The sequence below is a fragment of the Prunus mume genome, linkage group LG4, assembly GCF_029339155.1.
Source record: "Prunus mume cultivar Tortuosa linkage group LG4, ASM2933915v1, whole genome shotgun sequence".
In the NCBI taxonomy this organism is placed as follows: Eukaryota; Viridiplantae; Streptophyta; class Magnoliopsida; order Rosales; family Rosaceae; genus Prunus; species Prunus mume.
The window spans coordinates 15,574,354-15,594,637 of record NC_142701.1 but is presented as its reverse complement, the minus strand read 5'-3'; the positions used below and the strand labels follow the sequence as shown (position 1 = coordinate 15,594,637).

The window sequence follows — 20,284 nt, the reverse complement described above, 5'->3', positions numbered from 1 at the left end:
AATACAAGCTAACTCTGGACAACATGATATTCATTCAGGTAAACCTTTGAGGCGTACGGTGAGAGAGATTGAGACCAAAAATCAGTGTGTCCTGCGAAAGCATAAGTAGTATAATACAAGCTTCATCCACAACCAAACTTGCAGGGAACATGGCATATACATATCAAAACCAGTGTCACTTATTCCCTCATATATACAAACGTCACCTTAACATAACACAACATACATGCCTTATTCTTTCATGAATTACATATAGTACATGCAAGCAGCAGACCCGGTAAACAGCAACTAGAATGATACTCGAATATCAAGCAATGTCATCAACTGAGAAATGAACTCTGGGTGGCCCGGCCACGCTGCTCCAGTAACCAAATTTCCATCCGTGAAGCAACGATCTATTGGATCAGGTTCCAGCCATGTTGCTCCTGACAAAACCACATTAAGCTTCACCGCTGGATACGCAGTACATTTCTTTCCCTAAAATTTAGCCAGTTAACAACAATTAGGACATGATTAAAAAAAGTTCATAACGTGAAAATAAGTAAATCAACCCTCAATCAGAAGAATCAGCACAAGGCAAACAGATTACAACTTCAAGGTGGTTTCTTTTTTACCTTGTCATAAAATACTCACTCAGTAAATCAACTCTCTTACAAAATTGATGATACTCCCAACTCTTCCTAACACCTTCTGAAAAACTGAAACTGCCAGCTCAGCCAAGCCTAACTGAAACTGCCAAGCTCAGCCAAGCCTTTTGGTTTTCCTTACTAGGTAATTTCTTGTTTTATCCCATTCTTAAACCATTCCATCTAGCATAGATTTTTACTGCTTCATATATTCCTTAAGAGAATTCTGCATTACAGTACACACCTTCTGACTTTTATATTACAGCACAAATGTTCATGCACCAACTGGTAAGCTTGCTCATCAACACCCACAACAGAACAAACATATAAATTTACGATCAACTACGTAGATAGTGAGTAAAAGAACAAATAAATCCACAGATTATCTGTATTGTCTTTTTGGTTAAACATGTTTAACTTCCCACACAAAAAATTAATTTTACTCTAGCATTTTAGTTGATGTTAAAAAGCGTAAGAAGTTAAAATTTTATAATCTACATTATATATGTATATCTACCACGGAAATGCTATAATGAGGGGTTGTGGGTGAGGGGTTCAATACTACTATCCAATAATATAAAGGAAATTTTGAACTTAAAACTTTTTTAATGATTGGATGGTTGGATTGAACCCCTAACTCAAACCCCCCATGCAGATCCCTCTCATTGTAGCATCTCCCATATCTACCATATCATGCTTGGACTTTAAAATTCCAAAATTTATAATCTTGATTTTGTTATATGATTTTGGATTGGTGATGAGGATTTTGCGTCCTAACAAATTAACTTTATATTATTGTTTCTGCATTTTGTACATGTCAACTCATTTAGTTTCAGAAATCAACTTGGACTTTAGATTGAACTTCTGGACAGCATGGGACTGATCCCAACAACATGGGACCCATCCCTATTAAAAGATGAGCTGTATATACAATAAAACTACACTGCCACCTAAACAGGGATTACAGCTTCACTTTGTTTCAGTTGAACCCAATTATTGGAGCAATTCCTTTGGTGGCATCACATGGAATTATAGAAAGTCAAGTAATATTTTTAACAACATCAATACTATGTTTGACGACGCACCGAATTGAAACAATATGGAAATAGTCGGATTTGATTGAGAAACTTAAAGAATATGGACCAAATTGAAATTCGGATCAAATTTCTGGAAACAAAGGAGTAGCCTGGCTGAAAGGGAGTAACCTTACCTGTAGAACACCAGCAGCAGCTAAAATCTGCTGCCCGTGGCAGATGGATGCAATTGGTTTCCTGGCTTCCACAATTTGCTTCACTAATGCAATAACTTTCTCATCCAATGCCAAATATTCTGGGGCTCGACCACCAGGGATTACAAGAGCATCATAACTTGAGACATCTAGAGCTTCAAAGTCAGCTGTTAAAGTGAAATTATGGCCCGGCTTCTCACTGTAGGTTTGATCACCTTCAAAATCATGGACAGCAGTTGCACAGATTTCACCAGCTTTCTTCTTGGGGCAAACTGCATCAACATGGCATCCTAGAGCTTGAAGAGACTGAAAAGGCACAATTACCTCATAATCTTCCATGAAGTCCTACAAGTGTTGAGGGAGAGAGTGAATGATGCTTAGTAACTGTGAGAAATATAAAATTTTGATCATTGACTAGAATAATACGTAGATAACAATTAGTTCATAAAAAAAGGACATGCAGCTTTAACGTTCTTGTCAAGGGGTTTACAGATTTACAGTGAATTAAAACACATAGCCAAACTTGATTTATGGACCATCTTATCACTATTGATATTGACAAGTAAAATAATATTTTGAATTTGGTGGGCTTTAAAGGTTTGTCAAGTAGCCAATCTTGATTTATGGACCATCTTATCACTGTTAAATAACCAGCTTACAAAACGTGGTGGGCTTTAAGGTTTGTCAAGTTGTATAACTTTTGGCATTGTAGGTAGAGAAGTTTAGGTATGCTTCAAAGGATTTGGTTTTAAAGAGAAAACAAACAACTGATTTCAAGAAAATAGGTTCTTATGAAATCTGACAGCAACTAATTTATGGGTCTAGGGCAGTAGAAGCATTTCGAATTTGAAGACCTAATTGGCTTGGGTATTGGAGGTATTCAGTTTTGGGGAAGGGGGGAATTGAAATTCTTCAGTAGTCAACTTTCTGGAAAATTAAAGTAAAGGAGTCTTTTAAAATTCATAAAGGTTGAAAAATGACCAGTATGCATGTTTGGATTTACTTTCACAAGTTCACAACTTACAAAATGACCTGACAAACAAGTATTCCAATGGGCAACGGACCCAGGTAGGCAGACCAATGAAGCATACACCAAAACATTGAAAAAACACATCGGAATGAATGAATGAACCCTATCACACCAGAAATGTGGCAAATCTGGTAAAGCCTATTCAGGTTATTTTCACTATCTTTCAGAAGTATCTGTAAAAGGGCAAATCTCCATCAATTCTCTACAGTTTATCTTTATGCCCATTCATGCATGTATATATTATACGAAGAAGTTTTTGACATATGGCATGTATTGTGTGTCAAATGTATACGCTTCATGAAGACAGGTTCAAGAGCACATACACCATTTTCACCTTATTCATTCATTTTTGTTTATTCTGGGTTACTGCAATTTGAATCATAATATTAAAGATTTTAACTTCAGTAGAATATTTTGCCATGAACAATGCACATTAAAAAACAAATAGTGGACAGCGATAATCACGATAATATATATACTCAATATTGATCAGCATCACAATTTCATATTTCTCATTGCACTACGAAGGAAAATAAACTTACCCCACAGAGAAACAGGATCCTCTTATCTGAACCAGTTATGTTACCTCCTAGTGCCTTCACAAAAAGCCTAATGAACTCAGGATGGCCTTCATATGTAGCCCCAGTAATTATATTACCATCAACAACACACGCCAACATGGTCTCGGGTTCCACCCAATAAGCACCTGCAGCAACAAGTACAGGTCTGACAGCTGGGAAGGCCGTACACTTCCTACCTTTAACCGAGCCTGCAGCTGCTAGGACAAGTTGCCCATGGCAAATCGAAGCAATTGGCTTTCCGGAGTCAGAAAACTTTTTCACCAATTCTAAAACTGACGCATCCAAAGCAAGATATTCAGGTGCCCGTCCTCCTGGTATTATTAATCCATCATATTTGTTAAATTCAATGTCATCAAATGTTGCATTGAGTGCGAAATTGTGACCACGTGATTCAGAATAAGTCTGCAACCAAAGAAAAAAAATACAGAAAACCAAAAAACATATTAAAACCCTGAAAGACATATATATAGCATTTGAAGATTTGTAAATTAAACACAGATCACGATTCAGCAAACCTAGGTAGCGCATTATCAGATTATTTTCACTTAGAGACGAGGGCACTAATGCAATTTTGTTTTATGAATATGGTGTACACAGTGACGTTGGAGCCAAGAATTTGTTCACACTGTCTTGTCCCGCAGAACTCAAGCTCAATACAGGTCGGTTCTCTAGCTAGCTCATAAGAATGAGCAAGCACTCTAACAGAACTCCTAACATGTGTTCTTGTTTGAGCTTACTTTAGTCTCGCTGTCCACACAACCTAGAACTATAACCTACGGATTGCTATTTGTCAATCTAATAGAGTGGCTCTAATCAACAATAAAACTTAATTCATTTTGTCTATAATTAAGGCTACAAACCACTGGCTGATGGAAAAAACTAAACTTGAAAGCGTGATGTTCGTTCGTAAACTTGACAAACTAATTTCCAGTCCCAACAGATTCCAAATTTTAGAGGAGGCAACATAATCCCATATGTGAGAATTGTAAGCACCTCAATCTTTGAGACAAATTTCTTGTTTTGGGTTTACAAATTCAAGTGAAGTAAGCATTCAATCTTCAATATAATTGAGTGTGCTTGATTACAGAGCACGGAAAAGACCAATTGACAAGTGCTCAAGTGATGTAAAGAGGCTAAAGAAAACGTTTTTCATTAAAAGTAAACAAAGGAAAAGGCAAAAGAAGCAGAGGTGGGTGACCTGGTGAGCAGGAGAAAGTTGATGAATGGCTGTGCGGCAGATATCACCAGCTTTCTTGCCAGGACAGACGGCATCAACGGACACTCCATATGCCTGAAGTGATCCCCTAAACCCTAAACCCTATAGAATCTCGAGGTATAGAATAGATCGGCTATGCTCTATAAATAGAATATGTTAACAGTTAGCCGGACGGCTATACTCTATAAATAGAATATGTTGAATCTTATAGCCGCACGGCTATACTATGTAAAATATTTTAAACGTATAGCCGAGCGGTTATACTTTATAAATAAAATATGTTAATAGTATAGCCGCGCGGCTAGACGATAGACCATGTTAAATAGTATAGCCCCGCGGCTATACTGTATAAATAGAATATTTTAAACGTATAGCCGAACGGTTATACTTTATAAATAAAATATGTTAATCGTATAGCCGGGCGGCGATACTCTATAAATAGAATATACTGTATGAATAGATTATATTCTGAAACGTATAGCGTATACTATATAAATAGAATATTTTAAACCATACCATGGCCCCAGCCACCACCCCCTACCCAGATCCATCATCGCCATCACCATCACCATCTTCTTCGTCATTGTCATCATCGTCGTAAAATTCCGAAGAATTATCGTCTGATCCCAAAACTGGATGAAATTCCGAAGAGTTGTGGGAGAAATTCAGAGCTGGGTTTTTTGTTGTTGTTTTGCTGATAGTAAAACTCGTCAAGTCTCCAAATTGGCGGTGGCGTGCTACAAAGCCCTCCTCTTGTCCCTACCAATACACCGCGTTTCAACTTTTTCACCATTGATTATCCCTCTTGCTTTTCTCTCTCTCTCTCTCTCTCTCTCTCTAAACACACGCAGACCGTAATATAATAAAATCCACTCCCAACTAACATTCATGCACAGATCCATCAAACCCACCACCACCAAAACCAAGAATCCAACTATCATTATTTTGTTTTTTGTTCGAAACCTTTAGAAATTTCATTGAAAAAACCTGGTCTGCAAGAAATACAACAGGGGTGGAAAATTTTGGTTCATTTTAATTTTCATTTGGAGGGTGTGGGGAGGCAGCCAAGGTATATGTTACAGACAAAGCTTTAATCTAGCTCCCTCTCAGAGACACACCTCCATTGACGCTGATCGTTCGGGCTTCTTGTTGGATGGGGCTGTTTTTTCTTTTTTTATTTCTTTAAATGTTATTCTAGTTTTCTTATTAATTATTATTTATTTCCTTTTTGTTTGATTTATTTATTATTTATTTTACTCGAAATTACAAGTTTACCATTATAGTTAACAGAAAATTGAATGAAATTTACACAACTTAACAGCAAGGGCCAAATTTACCATTTAATTAGTTCGGTGGTTGAATTAGCTGACTTTTTAGTTCGGGAGAGTTAAGTTTGATTGGGATCCTAGTTCGGGGTCATGTACGGCAATTTATTCTAAATTAATTTATGTTATTTTAAATGGAACTGAATTATTATCGGATTGAATTTGTTAAATAATTGATTTTCATATTCGAATTAGATTTGGATCAAAATTCAATGCATTGAGAGGTAAGTCTCTAGTTTGATTGAGTTGCAATGCAAGGGTCCTGTCATAAAAAAAAACACAGGATAAACCTAGAATGTGATATACCACTTGAGACTTGGACCATTACTTGTGCTGGACTTGGACAGACCAATTTCTGGACTTTTTATATACATATAAATGGTCACCAGAACATCAGAAAGCGTTGTTAAGCCTTCAACTCTGAATATCAAACATTTGAGACGATAAGGAGTGATGTGATGAATAGGCCCTCTTGCTTCTATTTTTCCCTTCACTGCTATGTTTTTTTTAATAAATAAATTGTTAATTCACAGAAATGAAAATCTAATATCATGTGAAAAATACACTCTAGATTCATTGCCTATGTTAGGAATAGCATGCAATCTCAGATCAGAATAGGGATTCGCAGCGCGAGACAGAACTTACTTGCATGGAACATGGCATATACAGATAAAAACAGATCATTACTTGGTCCCTCATTGATACAAAAGGCAGCATATCATCCTTGTCTTAATCTTTCATGAATTAAGTATATCACATGCAAGCGGCTGACTAGGTAAACAGCAACTAGAATGATACTCGAACATCAAGCAATGCCATCAGTTGCGAAATGAACTCCGGGTGGCCCGGCCACGCTGCTCCAGTAACCAAATTTCCATCAGTGAAGCAACGATCTATTGGATCAGGTTCCAGCCATGTTGCTCCCGAAAAAACCACATTAAGCTTCACTGCTGGGTATGCAGTGCATTTCTTTCCCAATAAATGTAGGCAGTGGATAACAATTAGGACATGCTAAAAACTTCATAATGTGCAAATAAGTAAATTCACCTTCAATCAGAAGAATCAGAAACAAACAGAGCAGAACTTCAAGGTGGTTGCTTTTGGACTTTGCAATAAAATCTTCACTCTGATATCACTTTATGTACATAGAAAATAGGTACTGTCCCACTAACAAGTCTGACAATGCACCACACTCCACCTAACACATTATAAGACACTGAAACTGCCTAGCTTACCCTGACCTTGCTAAGTGATTCCTTATCTTAGCCTAGTCTTGGTGGTAACAGATAGAAAATCAGTAAAATTCGTAACAAAATCATTATTGTGGTTGACAAAAGCACAGAATTGAATTAGTAAACTTCAAAATTCGGCTTGATTGATAAACTTAAAAGGATAAGCACTTTGCATCAAGTTTCAGGAAACATTGTGTAGTCTGGCCGAAAAAAAAAAAGTACTAATTGGGGAACTGCTCTTAAATGATTATGTCGATAACCTTACCTGCAGAACACCAGCAGCAGCTAAAATCTGTTGCCCATGGCAGATGGATGCAACTGGTTTCCCAGCTTCCACGATTTGCTTCACTATTTTAATAACTTTCTCATCCAAAGCCAAATATTCTGGAGCTCGACCTCCAGGGATTACAAGAGCATCGTAACTTGAGACATCAATAGTATCAAAATCAGCTGTTAAAGTGAAATTGTGGCCTGGCTTCTCACTGTAGGTTTGATCACCTTCAAAATCATGGACAGCAGTTGTGCAAATATCACCAGCTTTTTTCTTGGGGCAAACTCCATCAACATGGCATCCTAGAGCTTGAAGGGATTGAAAAGGCACAGTTATCTCATAATCTTCCATGAAATCCTACAAATATTGAGGGAGAGAAATTGAATGATGCTCAGTAACTGTATAAGAATTAGTTCATTAACACAAAAGACAAACCCCTGTAAGGGGTCACTTGAATCACAGTAAATTAAAACAAGCAGCCAATCTTGATTATTAACAATCTTATCACTGTTGAACAAGTACAAGTTTGATCCAGAATAACAAATAAAAGAATATTTTGATGTAGGACAGCTTAAATAATCAGCCTACAACTGCATATATGGTGGGCTTTAACTTTTGGCATTGTAGAGAGACAAGTTTCAGTAGGATTCAAAGGATTAGATTTTAAAGGGGGGAAAAGGGCTGGTTCAAGAAAATACGTCCCTTTCCCACTGCCCCCTGTCTTCCTTTCTCTCTACTCGTTATGTTGTTCTATTTAGTTTCGTTTTGAATTTTCTATAAATGATAAATAAAAAATGCCCCTAAATACTTCTAAGCGGGAGAGATAATAGAATAGTAAGTAGTAGGGCTACCGGGTATATATTGTACATATGTTTATAATATAAGTGGATATTTATTTATATTATTTCTTAAAAGGAGAAAACATAAACCATGTCATCCACCCACATTATAATACATATATACAAACTATACCACGTGGCCGTTCCTTAGTATTCTATTCGGTTTTGTATACTTTCAAAAAGACAAAAATGGATACACCGACCAAATACAAAGACTCGCAAGTCATGTACTTTTCACTCCATCGAAGAAGCATAAGGCATCCTTGTGTTATTTTACTCTTTTTGAACATTTTGGATCGTCAGTGTGCATGTGAAGTTTGTTGTTTATTTGTGTGCATGTGATGTGTAGCGAAATTCTATAGTGATGTGTAAGCACTGGCTAACCCAACTAATAATGACTAGTGTGAGCAGCTGCCATAATCTTAACTATGTTTTGGTTTCTACAAGGTTTTTAACTCCCACATGGCTCATTATATACTTGAACCCTTAGATTTTGGCTCAGTCCTTACCCGCACTTAAAAAACATATTCAACCCAAGCCTCTGAAGCCCAAAGTCATTATCCAATCCCCCACATAGACAATTTGCTCGGTCCGCCATTGTGTGTAAGTGGTATGCATTGTTTGTTTGTGTGCATGTGATGTGTAATTGATGTGCATTGTTTGTTTCTGTGAATGTGTGTAAAGAATAACGCATAAATTTTGAAAGTTAAATCAAAGATGAGAGAACAAATTCCTAGAAAACAATAACGCATTGATCATACAAGATACCTGACCAAAATCTTACGTTCATTAATCATCGAAATCTTACAACTAAACAAGAAGTATCTCTATAATTAGTATATCTCCTCATATTGAGTGCATGCTGAGTAAGTTGCAGTTGAACCGATAACTCAAATCCTCTCTTCACGGCATTATAGATATTATTAAATACATGAGACTGTAGGTATGACGAAACTTCATAGCTTTTATAGCCATTAAATAAGGCAAATAGTCCTACCTTACGCATGCCAATCTTCCTAGTATGTGAAACCATACACTCAAGCATCATATTCGTGGAAGTGCTCTTTGATACGTAGAAGCTATATGTGATCCATACATTATTTGATTCATTTGACATTTTTCTGTTTTCTCCTTTTCCAGAACCATAAATATTTGTAGAAGACGATCCTTCTTCTTCTTCGGTCGAAAAATCGGTTGATATTTTGGTTGGAATTGGAACCTAGTTCATCCTTTTTCCTTTATCCAACGAAGGATTTTACTGCCGACTTTCATGATTGTTGGAGGGATATATGTAATTTTCGAGTCTTCACTAGAAGAGTTGGAAGTGACTGCAGGGGGATGCATAGAGAAATGAAAATTGTTATCATCAGCTTCCACAACCATTGATATTGATAAGATAAGTAGAATGGTTGTAATTACCATCATTGATATCCCCAGAACTCTCCTCCTAGTAATCATTTCCGTGGCTTACTCTTTACTTCCTTATTAATTTCTAAGTAAATTTAAAAATAAAAAAAACATCATTTATAGAGAAGTTACCCTAAACTTTAAAAAACCAAAAAAATAAAATAAAATAACTTTTTTTATTCTTTATGTTGTTTTTAATTAATTTATAAAAACTTTAATTGAAGAGAATATTTTTTGTGCATAAAGTAATAATATTTTTTGGTTCAAAGAAGGAACCAGCCGCCTCGAGTTATTTTCATCTTTGGGCAAGGCCATGCACGCATTCTACTAAGGGAAAATTAATAAAAACTAAAACCTTTTTTATTCAAATAATGAAGAGTCAAATAAAGTAGGGCAAATTTTCAGTTATGTATTCTTCTTTAATATGGAGGTATTTATAAGGAAGTACAATCCTAAATAAAATAGAATATAAATCTAAATTACAATATGAAACAAATCTCAATTATAATAAGATTAGACAAATAGGTAAGTAACCAAAAATCCTAACATAATAAAGAACCAAAGTGCTATGATTTTTTCTGGACATTTCTGATAGGTAAGGACTTGCTAATACTCCCCCTCAAGTTGGCGCAAAGATGTTTCTCATGCCCAACTTGACAAACGAGTCATAGAACACCATACTCAACATTACCCAAATCGAACAACTGTAGAGAAGTTCACAACTGCAGAGAAGGTCTTGTCGTAAACCATGAGTGAAACAACTGATAAACCAAATCAAAGCTTGCAGCAGAAACACAAGAGCAACCCTTAACAAATAGGGCACATAGCATAACACAAAAGAATAACACATAAACCCTATGTACAAAGCAAAACACAAAAACCATATGAGCATGGCACTAGGTAAGGTAGAACACAGAAATCTTGTGAGCATGACAGAACACAAAAACCTTATGAGCATGGCAGAACATAGAAACCCTGTGAGTACGACAATAGTTAAGTATGAAACATATTCAACAAACTAGATTTCATAATGCGCATCATCCAACTTTTCGCAGTAGCATCACCAATTTTCACTTTCTAAATTGTGGATCTTTGCAATATGGGGCATCAGAGTCACCAGTTAGGTGACCCAATTTTCTTTGTGAAGTAGCATAGAGTTCGATCATCCAAGCCTAAATTGCATAGTTGGATCCATTCAATTTGAATTCCAAGGATAAGTTGGTGGATGATTCAGTATGAACCATCACAATAGGGGTAGGAGAATCAATAAGTGAAGTAGGACCAGAAGCAAGTGAAGAAATAAAGGTATCAACATTCGGCATGGTGATGAATGACGGAATGAGGGCAATGACGACAGTAGCAAGGTAGGCAACGACAGTGGCAAGGTAGATGACGACTGTGGGCTAAGATTATGGGTTAGGTGTATAGTGCAGTGGAAATCAACGGCGGAAAACCGCTCCCCTTTCAGTCGAGCAAGTAGATTCAGCGATTATTGCTATTCTTTAACGCCCCCGAAGATTCATTAACATTAAGTAGCGTACGCCTGGTTCACCGCTAAATACACGAAAGAAGAACGGCTCCCCCGTTTGATGACTAAGGGGAAGGCATGTAGTGTTTAGGGTTAAGGTCATATGACAAGAGAACCTAGGTGGCAAGCACTGTGTGTCTATCTCCCCTATCTCCCCATCAAATCCGAGGCTTGTAGAGGATCAAGATTTGGAAGAAGAGAATATAAGATGAAAGAGAGATGAAAAAAATGAGCCATAAAGTAAAGTGAAAAAGAAAGCCACGTTGGCGTGAAAGTGAAAAAAGATTTCTTTTGTTTTTGTTTTAGGGAAAATGCAAAAAATAAAATAAGAAGGATGTAAATTTGGAAGGAAAAAAAAAGGGACAAGAAGTGAGATGACAGACGAAGAAAATCATTTCTCACGTGGGAATGGCCAAAGATTAAAATAAAGAAAGGTAGAATAAAAAGTTGCATATGAGTCAAAAGTCCATTACGTGAGAAAGGTAGGGAGAGAAGTTTTAAAGGAGCCATGTGCAGACATGATGAAGTGCAAAGATATAAAATAAGGGATTGAAAAACAGAAAGAGTAAGTGAATACTCGTGTTGGGCTGTCGCGGTGCAAAGAGGTGGTGGCATGGTAAAGAAAGGTAAGGTAAAGCAAAGCTAGGTAAGGCAAAGAAAAAGCAAAGGACACGCCCACAACAACAACAATGACGATGACAATGGCAACTACAACAACCATAGTGAAGGAGAATTCCTTCATATCTACTTTAACTAATTCACGCAGACATAACTTCTCTTCACTCCCCCCTCCCCTTGAAGAGAAAGGGTCATTAGAATCAAGGAATATGCAATATCTTCATGGGAAAGAGAAATATATCATTTTCACTCCTCTCTCTCCCAACCTCCCCCCCTCGCCCTTTTTCAAGATGAGGGGAGGAGAGCAATTAAATTGCAAGGAGAACACAAGCACATGTCACAAGTACTTGGCTCTGATTCCAAGTCAAACAAAGTAGGGCAAATTTTCAATTATGTATTCTTCTCCAATATTGAGGCATTTATAAGGAAATATAACCCTAAATAAAATAGGAAATAAATCTAAATTCCAATACAAAATAAATCTAAATTACAATAGAAAACAAATCTCAATTATAATATGACTAAACAAATAAGTAAGTAACCAAAAAGCCTAACTAAGTAAGGACTCCCTAACATGAAGATCATTAGAAGGAACCAATTCAACTTGTAGTTTGTGGAATGATTTAACTTGTAGTTTGTAGGTGATTCAAATAATGAAGATCATTAGAAAACTAAAACCTTTTTATTTTGGACTTGTAGTCTCTAAGGTTTGTGAAAATATTATGTTTTCTAGGGGCATGTTGTTCTTCACATTTTGCCCACACATCAAAGTTACCTTTACAATTCACAAATTATGTTAATGTGCTGATGTGGCACACATGTGGTTTTCACAAATTTAGTGATGTAGGGACGTGTGAATTAAATTAAAAAAATAAGTTTTAAAAAAAAACATAAAATAAAGATTAGGAAAAAAAAAATGAAAAGCTACAAAAACAAAAAATAGAACTTCAAAAAATTAACAAAAGAAAAATATGAAGAGTTACACCCCCTCCCCTTGTTCCTTTATTTTTTGGTGAAGAAACGGGGTTAACGCCCAATAGAGAAACTAAACAATGGCTCGAGCCCTACAGACTCTAAGTAAATCTTCACTAAGAAAAGACCTATTACTATCAAAAGGATCATGGAAGGTTGACAGACCCAAGTCAAGACATGAACCCAATTAAGCTAATCTATCAGCCACCATATTGCCCTCACGATATACATTATTAATAGAACAAATCCAATTTATGTCTATATAGTCTTGGCATCCCCACAACATAACAGCAAGAAGATGAAGGTCTTCCACATCTTTATTAAGCAGATGTACTAAACACCAGTCTTGCACACACCCACCCACCACCATCGACACACTCCAACATAATAGGCCCAATTTGAGCTAGGCAACATATTCTAAAAAGTTACACGCTCATAAAATTATTATTTAATAAATTTAGGTTTTAGCTAAAAAAAAAATTTCACATTTGGAAAAAGCTAAAGCTTTTTCAAAAAAGACAGAAAAACCTCTCAACTTTCAAATAAAAAACATGAAAATGTAAAGGATTCCTTAGGAAATCCAAAAATAAATAAGGACAATTTTGTCCATTTTGGCTTCTTTTACAAAATTTCTCTCTCCTTTGTGTTTTTCCAAAGTCTCCCGATTGAACACAATATATATATATATATATATATATATACAAAGATGTGAGAATTGAACTTCAAATCTCGAGTAACATGATAAATACTCTTAATCACTTAAATTATAAACTTTTTTTTAAACAAGCAAGTAACGTAATGTTTCTTGACAAAAAAAATAACAAAATTAACCGTAATGTTTCTTGACAAAGAAATAACAAAATTAACCGTGAGTAATACGAAGAATACAACAAAAATTAAATTCAATGCTAGTGTTTTTTAATACATATGTTAGCCAATAAGGGATTATCTGTTAAGTAGATGTTGAAACAGACATATGCATCTCACGTGAGTGGGGTGATTTGATTAAAACTTAATTAATTAATATTTTTTTAATTATTTATTAGGAAGAAACAGTACAACAGGCCGTGGATATTTACTTCGAAGACCCCGATTCAGTGAGTATACCAGAGCAGCGCTCAGTAGGTTTTTGAAGAAACCCGCCGAATCCGACGGAAACGTGATGGAAGTTGTCGACGGTCGAAACTCCAACACGAAACGCAAACGAGACGACGTCGTCCCGAACGGCAGCAGTAACAGTAACAACGACATCGACTTGTCCCTCTTGGAGGCCGTAGAGAAATCCCAAAACGCCATCGAAGCACCCGACCTCCGAACCCTAAAGAAGCTAGTGCTCTCCTTCGAGCGTCGTCTCAAGGACAATATCGGAGCCCGACTCAAGTACCCGGACCAACCCGACCGGTTCGCCGACTCCGAAGTCGAGCTCCACGAAGACCTCCAGAAGCTCAAGGTCCTCGCCGGAGCTCCGGATCTCTACCCGGACCTCGTCTCCCTCAACACCGTCCCTTCCATTCTCAACCTCCTCGGCCACGACAACACCGACATTGCAATCGACGTGGTTCAGTTGCTCGAGGAACTCACCGACGACGAGGTTTTCGATGAGAACGACGAGGCCGTTGGGGTTCTCGTCGATGCCCTAGTCGACAACAATGTCCTCGAGCTGCTGGTTCAGAATCTGCAGCGGTTGAACGATTCGGACCCGGACGAGAGTGCCGCTGTGTACGGGACTCTCGCAACGATCGAGAATTTGATCGAGGTGAAGCCAGCGGTGGCAGAATTGGTGTGCGAAAGGACCAAGCTTTTCAAATGGTTGATGGGGAAGATTAAGGTGAGAGAGTTCGATGGAAACAAGCAATATGCTTCGGAAATATTGGCTATACTGTTGCAGAGTAGCGTAGCGAATCAGAAAAAGTTGGGGCAGATGAACGGTGTCGATGTGTTGCTTCAGGCGGTGGCTATGTACAAGTCTAAGGACCCCAAGAGCTCCGATGAAGCCGAGATGCTGGAGAATTTGTTTGATTGTTTGTGCTGCTTGTTGATGCCATTGGAGAACAAGGAGAGGTTTGTGAAGGCTGAAGGGGTGGAGTTGATGATCATTATCATCAAGCAGAAGAAGTCTGCTTATGGGTCGGCCATTAGAGCGCTTGACTTTGCCATGACCAAGTACCCGCCAGCCTGCGAACGTTTCATTGATGTTTTGGGGTTGAAGACGGCCTTTGCAGCTTTTATGGGTAAGGCAAGTGCTGCATTCCCTTTTTCTTTTCCAAGTAATTTATTATTTCTTGAGACTATCCATAGCATAACCCTGCTAATGTCTTTCTGTAGTGAGATTGTGTCCAAGAAGCATTTGTTATGCTTCTAATAACTGTGAACTTTGATGGCTATTCGGGATGAAGAAGGATATTGTCTACTATATGTGGCTTCTGATTTTACTTAAGAAAGAAGTTGACTTTCATTTTGCAAATGTCATGTATGCTTATTTACACTGTGTCCATAGATGAATACTAGAGAGAGAGAGAGAGAGACACAGAAGTAAAACTCTGCCCGGTATTGAATTTCATGACGCGGAAGAGCTACAATTAAATAAAAATGATTAACTTAGTACTTATTTTGTCTAATTAGAAGAGGGTAATATTTTGTATTTGATTTTGTGTAGATTCCCATTAATAAGAAGAACAAGAAGGAGCGTTATCACGAGGAGTTGGAGGAGCGCATTGTGTCCCTAATTGCATCGTTATTTGGTAAGCAGGCAAGTGAAATTGTAGTGGTTATGTGAATGTTTTGTACTTATGATTTTTTTGTTTTCACCTTTTGTAGTTCTAAGATTATTGGTTACTCTATTTAATCTGTTTTTTTAGCATTTTTCTACAACTTGAGTGATTTCTTGTACCTCTTTTCTTCCCTTTAACTTCTTCTGGACCCCTGTTATCAATAGTTAAGGAAAGAAGATGATGTACAATCTTTATGTTTAGCTCGCTGCTCATATAAAACTTTTTAGGTCCCATATTAGTAATGAAACAAGAATACCATCGATAACTGGTAAGTGCATTAGCTTGTTGGTTATCTAGGACTGTCGTTGGCCCTTAAGGGTATAAAAGCAACTTTTAAGAAAGATAGTGCATATATATTGATTCATGTTTTATTGAATTAAGTATCAATTTGTTATTGTAGTGCATTTTGTGAAGTGCAACTCTGGATACTCAGTTTTGGATACTTCTGAATCTGAGCGTTGACGTTGAACTTCTTGAACAGTTGTCTCTATTTAACATTTCTTGTTTACAATTTCCATTCTGGAATTGTTGGAACCTCCAACATAATCCGGATAGGAAGTTGTTGAGGACAGGATTTAGTTGAACATAAGTCGTTAACTAAGCATATATCACAGATAAACTTTGAGGATCAAATCTAACGATAAGTGAATAGCTAAGTTGGTGAACGAAAATACAATCAGCAGTAAATATCTTGCTTCTAGTAAATGAGTGATGGAACAACGTGAGTTCCCTAGAAGATGTATCTGGCATACTGATACTATGTTAGCCTAAATTAGTGGCCCAACCATGTATGCTCTTTTAATGTGGTTATCTGTGCTTAAGCCCATCCTTGCCTGATGGTTTCATCCTAGTTATTTTCTTTTTGAACCCATTATTTAGGCTTTCAATTCCGCAAAGGCTCTGATGGGCATGGTTGAGTGCACTAGAACGCTGACAAGAATCTTTTATTTTACAATGCATTACGCTACTGAAATATGTGTATCTGTAAGGGTTTCATCCATAAACATCATTTCACTAGATTGTCTCCCAGATTTTTACTCATTAAAATGATACTGTCGACTGAGCTTACCCAAAATTCCCATCTCAGGTGGAATTCTGAGGGGTTCTAGAAGGGAGAGATTGTTAAGCAAGTTTGTCGAAAATGAGTGTGAAAAGATAGACCGGCTTATGGAACTATATATGAGGTGGGTTTTGCTTATTTGTTTCTTTATTTCTATGGAAACATATGAAAAGAGAAAATGCCAGAAGCATGGAAGTCAATATCATTTGAAGGCAAGCTTTTCTTCTCAATTTATGATATATTTTTAACTTTTCTTTTTATTTATATTTCAGATATTCAGATAGAGTTAAAGCCGAAACTGAACGGATGGATCAGCTTGAACTTGATGATTTAGAGGTCAGTTCCTTCTTTGGTTCTAAGTAGTCTGCAGATCCTTGAAATTACATTACTTTCACTGAGGGGGGTTTTACACTTTGCAGATGGATGAAGAGGAAAAGTACAACCGGAAGTTGGAATCTGGACTTTATACTCTTCAGGTTTGGTTTTATTTTGGATGCAATATTGCAATTTTTAGTGTGCTTTCTATGTGGGTTTGCTATAAAGTTATACAGGACTGAGGTGGATCATGTAGCTTGGAGAAGGGTTAAAACGTATCATTTAATTCAAATTTCTTTTTTGTTTTGATGTGGAATAGAATTAGTGCTACCAATGTTTATCCCATTCAACCCAAGGAATTAGAAGAATTGAATAAAATGTTTTCTAAACAGGTGATACAAATCCAGTAAAGGTGTAAAACAGAACTATTAGGAGAAACATGAATAAACAACAAAGGTTATAAAACTCCACGCAGTGAAAAAGGTTGTAAAACAGTTTGGTTCATCCAATTATATCTGAGTTTTTAATTATATTGGAGCTGAAAAACTAAGCAATTTCGATTCATTGAATCTGTTTGAGGTGAAGCTAATAATTTTATTTGCAATTTTGATTCAAATTTAGTAACTGTTAAGATGTTAAAACAGTTACAATCACATCTATTTTTCTTGGAAACATGTAGTCAAATTTTTGCACTTTTCCCATCAATAAATAGAACATAATTTTTATATAAAGGCATTATAAACAAGTGTCTTGCATTAGGGAAAATAAGTGGCGTTTATTGGTGTTGGTACCCCAATTTTTTGGTTAGTCCTTGCAATCATATAAAAGAGTAACTGTTCTCCAGGAGGCACAAAGGTTTTAATGAGTATTACGGAACCACATAATCATCATCACTGCTACTATTGCCACTACTACTAAGGCTGCTGTCAATGTCATATTTTTTAGCGAATAATTATGTAAACTGAATTCATTTCTGTCCAATCTGATCAAACTGTTGACTCCACCATGTGTTTAGACAGAGTTAAGGTAGAGCTTATGTCTTACAATGCATCAAAATAAAAATAGTTAAATCCTTTTAAATCCAGTCAGCTATATCTTGCATGCTAAACATGGCCATAATTGTTTCCAAGTTCCAACCTTCACCCATTACATGTGTAGTTGTCAGATATACTATAGCTTGATTATTTTAAAATTCATTATCCTTTTGGATCTTGACCTCTTTATTCACATGCTGCAGTTGATTGCTGTCATTCTGGGGCATCTTTGGTGTTCTGAGTAAGTTTCGACATCACATTTATATATTCTTGCTTACAGTTTCATAGAAGAGCTGTATTATATTTGAGCCTGTTATTTCTTTTGCAGGCACCCTCAAATGAGAGCAAGAATTGAACTACTGCTCAAGCAGCAAAAACTGACTAAGAAGGATGTTAAGGATATACTTCAGGTACATAAGCTTGGTGTCTGCTAGAACTTCAAAATTTCTAATAGAAATTGTAGTTCGGTTAATTGACATGTTAAAAAAATTATTCTTTCAATCGTCTGTATCTCAGATGTGTAGTATCAGAGGGTACAATACTTTAAAATTTGATTGTGGGTGCCCTAGATATTAGCATTTTCTGCAAGCTTTTGGTGCTTTCTTTAAAATTTTGAGCATAATAGGGGTCTCTTGGAATGCTTGTAAAGTAATTTGTTTTGAGAAGCAATTAACAGGTAGTAGCCTTGTATAAAGATTGAATTTTAACAGAATCAGGGGTGTTTTGAGTACACCAAATTGATAGTTTGAAAGTCGTTCATAAATTGATTTGCTCATGCCTAGAATTTGAAATTTGCTGGCTTTAGATATCCCATAAGAAGCTCCAACATGGATAGGATCATCACTGAAACTTTCAGCTGTGGTTGATCAATAAAGATATAAGATCTAGAGTCTGAAAGGTTAGTAAACTACATTTGACAATAAATTGGGGGAAAGCGGTTGGTGGTCAAATTCAGTTTAATTGCTTATGCTTAAATGCATGAGAGCTACTGTGCATTTTCCTTATGTTTACTTCTTTCTTGGAATTGCGCATAATCTTGTTGGGTTGTTTAGCCTCATGTTAAATAAATTTTGAAGAAGTGTAATAAACTTGGTCATTTGTCCAACTTTTTCCTCCTGGTCTTCTGTTTAGTTCTTATAATGTTAAGTTTCTTTGTATTTGGCTTACCTGGCCCAATGATGTGTTGTATTTTTGTGAGCAATGTTTCAAAGATGGGCTTGATTCTTACAAGGGCATGTACATGTTGGATTTGGAATTATTCATAATTTCTCAATGTCTACCAAACATAGAAAAGGGGGAAATAAAACCTTTTCAACATTAACTTCACTGTGCTGCAATTGGGAATTCAAATTTGTTGCACCTCATGGTTTCTTAGTTCAAATGGGTTTATTTTCTTCCCTGCTCTTTAATATCTCATACCCAGACCTTCGCTACTGTAGAGGGTAATGCCAGCATGTAGGATAGGCTTCGTTTTAATATAAGTGGAACAAAGCTTAAATTGGATTCTTACAACCAGATTACTAAGATCTTATTTCTTAACAGGTCTTTAAATATGCTGAATATAAGTACTTATATTTAGAAATAATTCTAAATGATAAAGTGAAATCTACACTTTTTTGGTGCATGACTTTAAGCCCTTGGTGGATTAAGCTTGTGCTAATTATTTGAATATTTTATAAGTACCCTAATACAGTACTCTTTCTTTCTTCATGGACCACAGGAATATCACGACAATATTGGTGATGTGGATGGACCTGAAGAAATGGAGCGATCACAGGCAAAGATTCAAAGGTTCATCTCGGCGTTGTGATTGTTTGAACGATTTGTTAGGCCCTATTGAGCTATGTTTTGTGGAAGTTAAGAGTGCCAAGTAGAAGTAGTTGGGAACTGCTGATCTTGTATGTATTGCAGTATACAACATTTTGAGTAAGGTATCGTACTGATAATTTAGAACCATTAGAAAATCATACATGTAGTTGAGATCTGCTGACTAACTCTGAGGACGTTGAAAACTGGCAATATTGTTTTAATTTCTCTCAGGTAAAAGTGGGACTTGCTTTATCTCCTTCAAAGAAACCATATAGGATTCTGTAATATGGTGTTTACATGGAGAGTTTAGTTCATGGAAATCAAGACTCTGGTTCATGCAGCTTTTATCAGGTCTTCTAGGGCTTACCTCCCTTTTGTTCATGGTCTTTATTGGCTGATATTGGTATTTTTTCTACGGTGCA

General features: G+C 36.5%; 2 protein-coding genes and 1 pseudogene across 4 annotated transcripts; 1 reads left to right on the top strand and 2 right to left on the bottom strand.

Moving 5' to 3' along the window:
• Positions 1-68: 68 nt before the first annotated feature.
• On the bottom strand, positions 69-5,805 carry LOC103327328 (protein DJ-1 homolog D-like). The gene is made up of 6 exons (XM_089050470.1): positions 5,800-5,805; positions 5,223-5,440; positions 4,664-4,769; positions 3,427-3,867; positions 1,837-2,199; positions 69-477 (listed from the first exon to the last, which is right to left on the bottom strand). The coding sequence occupies exons 1-6, from the start codon at positions 5,803-5,805 to the stop codon at positions 289-291; spliced, it is 1,323 nt and encodes a 440-aa protein (XP_088906596.1). The 3' UTR covers positions 69-288.
• An 858-nt stretch (positions 5,806-6,663) lies between these two features.
• LOC103327481 (protein DJ-1 homolog D pseudogene) lies at positions 6,664-9,806 on the bottom strand (annotated as a pseudogene).
• Positions 9,807-13,929: 4,123 nt separating this feature from the next.
• On the top strand, positions 13,930-20,202 carry LOC103327355 (ARM repeat superfamily protein). Of its 3 annotated transcripts, XR_016125984.1 has the most exons (9): positions 13,937-15,109; positions 15,530-15,614; positions 16,732-16,828; positions 16,977-17,040; positions 17,124-17,180; positions 18,257-18,294; positions 18,382-18,463; positions 18,859-18,951; positions 19,774-20,202. XR_016125984.1 is itself a non-coding variant. In XM_008229664.3 (8 exons), exons 1-8 carry the CDS (start codon positions 14,036-14,038, stop codon positions 19,861-19,863), a joined length of 1,587 nt encoding a protein of 528 aa, XP_008227886.2. In that variant the 5' UTR covers positions 13,930-14,035; the 3' UTR covers positions 19,864-20,202. The 3 variants fall into 3 exon arrangements, 2 of the variants coding, with proteins under 2 accessions (XP_008227886.2, XP_088906146.1); XM_008229664.3 differs by lacking the exon at positions 18,859-18,951 and having other exon boundaries at positions 13,930-15,109; XM_089050020.1 differs by lacking the exons at positions 16,732-16,828; positions 16,977-17,040; positions 17,124-17,180; ... (2 more) ...; positions 18,859-18,951; positions 19,774-20,202 and adding an exon at positions 16,524-16,725 and having other exon boundaries at positions 13,947-15,109; positions 15,530-15,622.
• The last annotated feature ends 82 nt before the right edge of the window (positions 20,203-20,284 follow it).